General features: G+C 50.4%; 2 protein-coding genes across 2 annotated transcripts; one reads left to right on the top strand and one right to left on the bottom strand.

The window, feature by feature from the left end:
• Positions 1-1,097: 1,097 nt before the first annotated feature.
• HO173_012105 (uncharacterized protein) lies at positions 1,098-2,186 on the bottom strand (the record flags this gene model as incomplete). Its single annotated transcript, XM_037313978.1, has 1 exon — positions 1,098-2,186. The coding sequence occupies one exon, from the start codon at positions 2,184-2,186 to the stop codon at positions 1,098-1,100; it is 1,089 nt and encodes a 362-aa protein (XP_037159156.1).
• An 89-nt stretch (positions 2,187-2,275) lies between these two features.
• HO173_012104 (uncharacterized protein) lies at positions 2,276-7,296 on the top strand (the record flags this gene model as incomplete). Its single annotated transcript, XM_037313977.1, has 3 exons — positions 2,276-2,414; positions 4,114-6,293; positions 7,117-7,296. The coding sequence occupies 3 exons, from the start codon at positions 2,276-2,278 to the stop codon at positions 7,294-7,296; spliced, it is 2,499 nt and encodes an 832-aa protein (XP_037159155.1).
• Between the last annotated feature and the right edge of the window lie 45 nt (positions 7,297-7,341).

Here is a 7,341-nt window from a genome sequence, read left to right as displayed (position 1 = left end):
AAGACTTATTTCTTCCATGTTCGAGGATTAAAGTGTGCGTAGGTAAGATTCGAACGCCTTATCGGAGAAGCGATCGATTCTGGACGAGGAGAAGATACATGCGAGAGCGCAAACGTGAGGTATGAGCAACGGTGAAACTTGATGGAAAGTGGATCCCTTCTCGTCTGCGGTCACATCATCCTAGGTATTGCTGTCATTCCCTACCGATCATCATCGAACAGTAACATTTCATAGCGCCATGCGCGACGGCAATGGTTGAACGTTCTCTCTGACCACTTTCGCCGGTAGGAAGCGTTCTCTACTCCATTACAAGCATTCAACCGTCCCACGTCCCGTGTCGGTTCGATCATAGCAATATTCTCAACGCCTCTCGACAGAGCAGGATTTCGCCCAATTAAATTTTTGCGTCAGAAAAGCCATCTCTTTCTCCTTTTTTATGAATTCGGCTTAAACTCATCTCACGTCTCGCGATTGAATGCGAAATCGGTGTGACGCCCGAGCCACGCTTGACCTATCGACGTGCGCATGTAGCAGGTCTCGGTTCCACAATTCCTTGGCTCAATACATACCGTCTCATTGGGATATCCGTCGCTGAAGAAATCGTCAGGTTGAAAAGCGCCCGGTGAGTATGATTGCCAGCGCACAGATTTCGGCGGCATGTCGTTGATCGTCGTTGGGTGGCATCTTGAATCTAAGGAAAATTTGGACTCACGAACTAAACGGTAACTTTTAGCTTTGTATCAAAAGTGGAGGGGCAGAAGAGTTGAAAGCATAATTGCTGGGTAGAAGCGAGCAAACGAGGACATTGTCTCATGCATGACAAGGGAAGCGATAGAAAGAAATGATGGGAACTTCGGTGAATAAGCACAACGTGGCTCGTCGTGATCTTTAACCCTGAGAGCTCTTTGTTGGCAATCTCAAATTGGCGTAGCATATCGACACATACGTGGCAATCACTCAGTGGAAGGCAAAGCAACGTCCTTTCGTTCTGGTATTTCTGCAATCGTCCGCTGTGCTCAATTGCTAGCGGAAGCCCCGGCTAGAGGCGTTGCTGCGTGGGAGTGCTACGCAGACTGCCGCGCCACATTCCCTAGCATTCAGCGCCTTTCTGACATTGTTGAGCTATCCGTCTTCAAAGACGCCGACAAGTGTTTGGACCATTCGCACTGGTCAAAGTGGGCAAGGTATCCACGCTTAGTATACATTGCCTCCCAATCTCTCGATACGTCATCGTTCGGCGGTCCGTCACGGCACCCTTTACACGAGAGTCCCCACTCAATGGCCCCATCCGATAGGTCCAAGGTAGGGAAAGGGATGGTAGCCATGAATCGCTGAGGCTCATAATGGCCATGATGAGACCAGGGAGGACCACGAACGCGACTTGGGTTCAGCATATGCCTCACCCCTTGCAGCCAAGTGGCATTTCGATTGCCCTCCTTACGGTCGCGGTCCATAGCTCTTGGGAACCTTCGTACTGCATACGGGTTTGCGTAGGCTTCCATTGCCTCCTGGGTTCCGTGTAATTTCATTCCTGCCTCTTTCGCTGCCTTTGGATTGACCAGAGCGACCCGCCGTTTGTGTGTATATCCATGAAAGCCATCTAGGTTGTATCGTCCTGGGAGCCTTTTCATGCATGGGAGCTGCCGTATAGCGCTGCGGGGGAGGCCGAAAGAGTGTATCGCAAATTCCGTAGAAACGGGGAGGGCATCGGAGGCTTCGGCGAGACATAGCCAGCAATACCGGCGGCACTCCAGGAGGTATAGGTAGGCACCGAATAAGCCGCACTCGATACATTCTGGGGCACGCAATGCTCTGTATAGATGATTAATGGTAAAATGGGGCGCCAACCCGGTGCTGAGCATCGCTCGCAAGGCGTTGGGGGCGTGGGTGACGATTTCTCTATGCTGGGGAAGGCTGTCGACGAGAAGCTTTGAGCGTTGATTCACAGATTGGCTAAGGGCTAAGGTTTGTAGATCGAGCAACTGTAGAATATTCTGTATGATCTCCAGAGGCAGGACGTCAAGCTGACCCAGAGGGTAGAGACTTGCTGTGTTCGAGCCCTCAATGCTAGGCTGCGCGAGAGGGCAGTTCTGCTCGAGCGTCTTGAGGTTCATGAAGAGATCGTATATGTCCTGTCGTTCATATGTGAGCTCGTTCAGCTGCTGCGCAACGATGGGGTCGTCCATGCTGAGGAACATGGAGTGACGACAACGGCATAGCTTATAAGATTTAGGAGGGGAACCGAATGCCGCGAATTGATACTGTATTGCCGCTAATGGGTAAATTACAAAACCTTGGCAAATACGATGTCGCGCCGAAACGCGACTGCCAAGCTCAACACCAAAACTTTGACACGAAAGTCGCCATGCCAGCAACCGATCCACTCCAGCTGGCCGACCAAGAGCTCGCCGAATGTGGCGTCATTTCGTCTGATTCCTAGTTTTGTCTATCCAGCCTCGTCATTGACGCCTCAATCGTCCTTCACAAGGACTTGCTCTTTACCAATTCGCAGACCACGCCATCCTCCAATGTGTCCAACGTCACCTGTGATTTGCAAATTCGCCAGCCTCGCTTCCCCTTCCTCTCCATTCCATCTTACGGGCTCGCCACTCCAGCAGGCATCAAAAACGTCACGAATATCTCAGCAAATTACCGTGCCAACGTCAAGCCCTATGGAATCCCCGGACAAGGTTGTGTATCACGATGCTGTAGAAAAAATGTTGAGCTTATGCTAGTCATAATATTGTAGACGGGCGGTCATCACGATCAAGGTGCCGAGATCTTTGCTCGTGAACCCTCAAGAGAAGTACCGGCCGAACTCATCGGCATTGCACATTACAATACCGCTACAACTGACTAAGGATTCAGAGCCCGGTTTCTACCGCCTGAGGCCTCTGAGTGAATGGTGCTGTATCTGGCCTGCATATTCCCTTTTCTACGAAGTCTCAATTGAGATGACCTTTATAGATCGAGCAAACTTCTCTTTGCGCACCCTGTCGGTTTCTGGCATACCGCAATGTATCATCACACCTTGGGCAAGAGGGACCAAGGCGCGTTTAGAAAGTTGGACCTGAAAATGGGCGATAAGGTGATTTGCAACGTTCGAGCTTGGTTGCCGGCTTGTAACAGGACATTGCAGGAATCGCCTCGCTGGAGTTGAAGGTGGAAGGAGTTTGCACGCGACGATAGACTGCGGATTACTAGTACTGGACTTCTTCTCCCAAAATGTGAACTTGCATTTGCGAATGAGATAATTCTTGCGCTATGTTTCAAATCTTGTGCTTCGAGGGAAGCAAATCACGTGTCGGTTTTATTACCAAACTTGATGAAGAAGTCGACGACAAGATTGGAGTCATCTCCCTCACAACTTGATCGTCGCAGACTTCATCCTCACATCCATTGGGATAGGAGCTGAAGAATTCAGACCCCTACGGTCAAGCATGTTGGTCTTTTTCGTCTTTTTTCCCCATTTTGGCACCTTTCTGTGGGCCTCAGCCAGAAAAAGTTGACTGGTTTTTTCACGCAACGCAGAAAAAAGACTGTTTGGAGCTGAACAAGTAGTGTCCCCTCACTAATAAAGACGACAGTTGGCGGTTCGTTTGGTTACAATTGTCACTTTTCCTGGGAGACTGCCGATTGAAATCTAGAAAGTTGAGATTGCCTCTATGCATGATTTTTGCCACAGTCTCTTACAACCTGTCAAGACCAAGCACTTGAGACCCTTGATGCAGTACGATGGGCGTTGTCTAGACCCAAAGTCATAGACTTTTGTACGCTTACCTCAAAGGGAATCAGACATTGCACAATGTTAGGATGAAAGAAGGTTTCAACCCTAGCGCCCACGAACAACGCAATTTCAATTATGAAAAAAAACCCAATAAAGAACTATCTCCAGAAAAAGGCGACTGTTCGGACAAAGGCCATTGCCACAGCTACTGAGGACAAAAAGTCTAAGCTATCAAGATCGATATTGGAGTCCTAGGCGTCTTTGAATACATTCAAGAAACGCTGGTCCGGTATTCTGTATCAACACACCCTGTCTCTTCGGCCTGAACATTCGAGCATCGCCGACAAGGTCTCCCTGGTAGGCAGGACCTACGGCTAACAGCTTAGCTTCAGTGGGAATCATGCAATCGGGAGCGACATCGAGTATGGGCAATACATCCCCAAAAGATTGCAATCAATCGCAACATGAAGTGGAGAATGTCAAGTCCGCAACCACCAGCCGACCAGCAACGCCATCGAGTTTGGGAGACATTTCCGCAGAGGAACCCAGCCAAAGGCAACCTGGAGTGGAAGATGTCTTGGCAATTTCCGCCTACCCACCACGAATGCCATCAGTTCTGGGGGATATGCCCGCAGAAGACGGCAAGGAGAGACAGTTCGACATTGACAATACTAGTATGGCAGAATCACTAACCCCCGCAACGACGCCAATGACGGGGCTCACGCCGCAAGAAGTTGACCATCTCGAAGATGCTCAATGCGAATGCCGTGACTTCGAGGATGCGAGGAGATCCAGATCGCTCCCAATTTTGACAATCGAGGTAGGCAAGGCCGATAGCATTGATAGCCAGAAGACTTTAACAGATGATGTGTGGATTCTTCAAACTCCCTCACCCGAAAAGTACACCGGCTGGTACTCGCCTCCCCCTCCACCCCCGCCATTGGATCTCTCGTCGACGACACAGCATCACCTCTGCATCTGGTTCCTTTCTCAAGTGGAGCAATCTTTCTACGGTAAGGCCGAGGCAGAATTCAAAAATGACTTGGAATCGCTCAAGTGGAAGCAGGATCTCTTCAAGAAGAATCCCCATCAATACTCCGAGTCGTATCTTAACAAGAAAAGCGAGAAGTACGCCGAGTCGGAACTGATTGAAAAACCTTGGCATCTGCCAGATCGGATTGAGCCTGAATACTGGGTTGAGTTTTTTAAGTATGCGGGCAAGCTTTTGCCGTGCGATGCGTACGATGTACCGGCTGATATGTCCAGATCCTTGATCCCGTATGTTTTTGAAAAAGCTGACACACTCAGACATATCACCAATCATCGCGACCGGACTCTATATCTGTGGACTTTGACTGAGGTCATGAAGATACCGCGCATACTGAAGAATCACCAGAGGGCTGATGAGATGAATCTGGTTTTCAGAGTGGTACGCGAAGATCCTTCGGTGGATGAATATTCGAGGTCAGTGGTTCAGAAATTCGTCCTTACTGCTCACAAACCCTGCACGACTTATCTACAGATATCCCTGCGCGTTGAAAGCTTAATGGAAGAAGGTATCTTCCGGTACGCCAAACGAGAGAATCCGGAATTCCTGAAAGGGAAAGGTTGGTGCGTACCAGAAGACGCCGATCTGCGGGACTGGTTCTGGGCTTGGACGAGTCCTCCCTTCCGGCCGGCTTTCGGTCGAGGTGGTGAGAATCTCGCTCTGACGGACGTGGACGGACGGCTTTTCTCTCAACATGATCTCCGGAACCAGGTTCTCGACGGGGCGCGAGATTTACGCAACAGTACGGCCCACCGTGACGAACTCGATGAATGGAGCTTGCGAGCGGACGCCTGGAACGGCATTCTCTTAATGAAACTCTGTGACGATCAAGAGCAGGCAGTTCTCATCGAAGCGTACGCGGAGGCTTTCCTGACTGAGCGATCGCTCTTGGGCGTACTTCCTCGTCTCGAAAAGGACTCTGCCAACGACGACTCCGTCAGACGTGATGCCATTGTCCGAGTCAATGAGTGGTCGTCTAGCGGATTCGACCCTTACGCGAAGCAGATATTCTACGCCCGCAAACGAGTTCGAGCTAATGGCACATTGTTGAAGCAGGGCCGATGGTGGGACGTGGACCACCACAATGGCGAGAGCTCGACATGTCAAATGATATCCAGTGGCTCTCGCAAAGGTCAAAGGCCCCGACGAGACAGCGAAGAGCTCTGCGCGCTGCATCAATCAGCCGTCGAAGCGTTCGTCTTTGCTGACTCGATGCATCCGGCTCTGAAGTTGAGGAAGGAGGACTCGTCGGAGGTCACAGACAGAGAGGGGATAGCGGATGATGATGTTCCTCCTGAGACTGAGCCTGTGGGTGCTGACCTGCAACAGGAAGAGGAAAATCCTGTTGAAGAGACTGTTGAAGAGACGGTCGAAGAGGCGGGGGCTCGGTTATGGGTGACAACGGATTCGACAACCGAGATTCAATACCAGGATGATGGGGGTTGGCAGCAATTCGAGGACCCGGCGGGGAGTGAGCAATGCAGGAATTGTCGGTCGTGTAGGGAAGGCGACTGCAAGGTATGTTGTCTTTGCAAGACTTGGCTAATCAGGAGGTAGATTAGTCTGGGTTCTGGCAGTTTGAATGGAAAAATTCATGTAGGGATGGATAGGTGACGGAAGGATGATATGATACTCGTCGTATGCCCTGCTCTCTTCATCTTTGATTTCCCGTCTGTAGAATGTTGTGGCTATGACTCGCAAAAAGAACAGAACGAAGTATAGGGGTGGCTGTTCTGGCTCCTCGCAAATAGTTTCGTCCGCTCCGAGCCTCGATCCTGCCGTTTCCATTTCCATTTTCTTTACACTCTTCTGTATCGCGGTCCTCCGCTTCGTAGTCTTCTGCTTGTGTCTCAGAGCTCTGTATCTTGGTCCTCTCTGTCCCGGAGATTTGTGTCCCTTGGCTTTGTGTCTCGGGGCTTGCTGGCTCAAGAGTCTCTCCATCTCTCCTTTTCCGCTCCAGCAGTCATGTTATTCCGAGATTCTGCGGCTCGTACAGCCAGGAGAACGGCGGATTGAAAAGGGTACGCTACGGCAATCTAGCATCTCATTGTTGAAATGAGAAATGGCATACCCTATAAATCTAGATCGTAGAATGGTAGAGCTTTACTCAGTTAACACACGATACAACATTACTGAGGCCAACGGCCTTTGCGCCACGCAACTCTGAAAATCAAACCAGATTCCGTCGCCAGATACTAACGCGTTCGACAGTCAAAAAGCTGCACTGAACTCTCAACACGACCCACCAACGCAAGGCGCACAGACACCATGAGTACATACATCCGAGCCAAAGCAGTCATTGAAAGTATGACATGGATCACCGAGGCAGTGACCTTTCCAGGTACACGACGTCGACGCCGAAGCTGATGATGATGCGGCACTTGACACAGTTGCGAGGGTGGAAGACGGAAATGTGTTTGGTGCTTTTGAGGAAGCAGATGATACAGGTGCTGGGGATCCGCCTTTACTGCCGCCGGCGCAGAGGCTTGAAGAGTCAGAGATAGAGTATGTCGTCGTGTGACATTGGTTCGATGGTTGGTCGTATAATGGTGTGGCTATGGCGTAT

The sequence above is a fragment of the Letharia columbiana genome (assembly GCF_014066305.1).
Source record: "Letharia columbiana isolate WasteWater2 chromosome Unknown Sc0000073_s0, whole genome shotgun sequence".
Classification (NCBI taxonomy): domain Eukaryota; kingdom Fungi; phylum Ascomycota; class Lecanoromycetes; order Lecanorales; family Parmeliaceae; genus Letharia; species Letharia columbiana.
The sequence above is the reverse complement of the archived record's forward strand: the minus strand, read 5'-3'. Positions and strand labels throughout refer to the sequence as shown.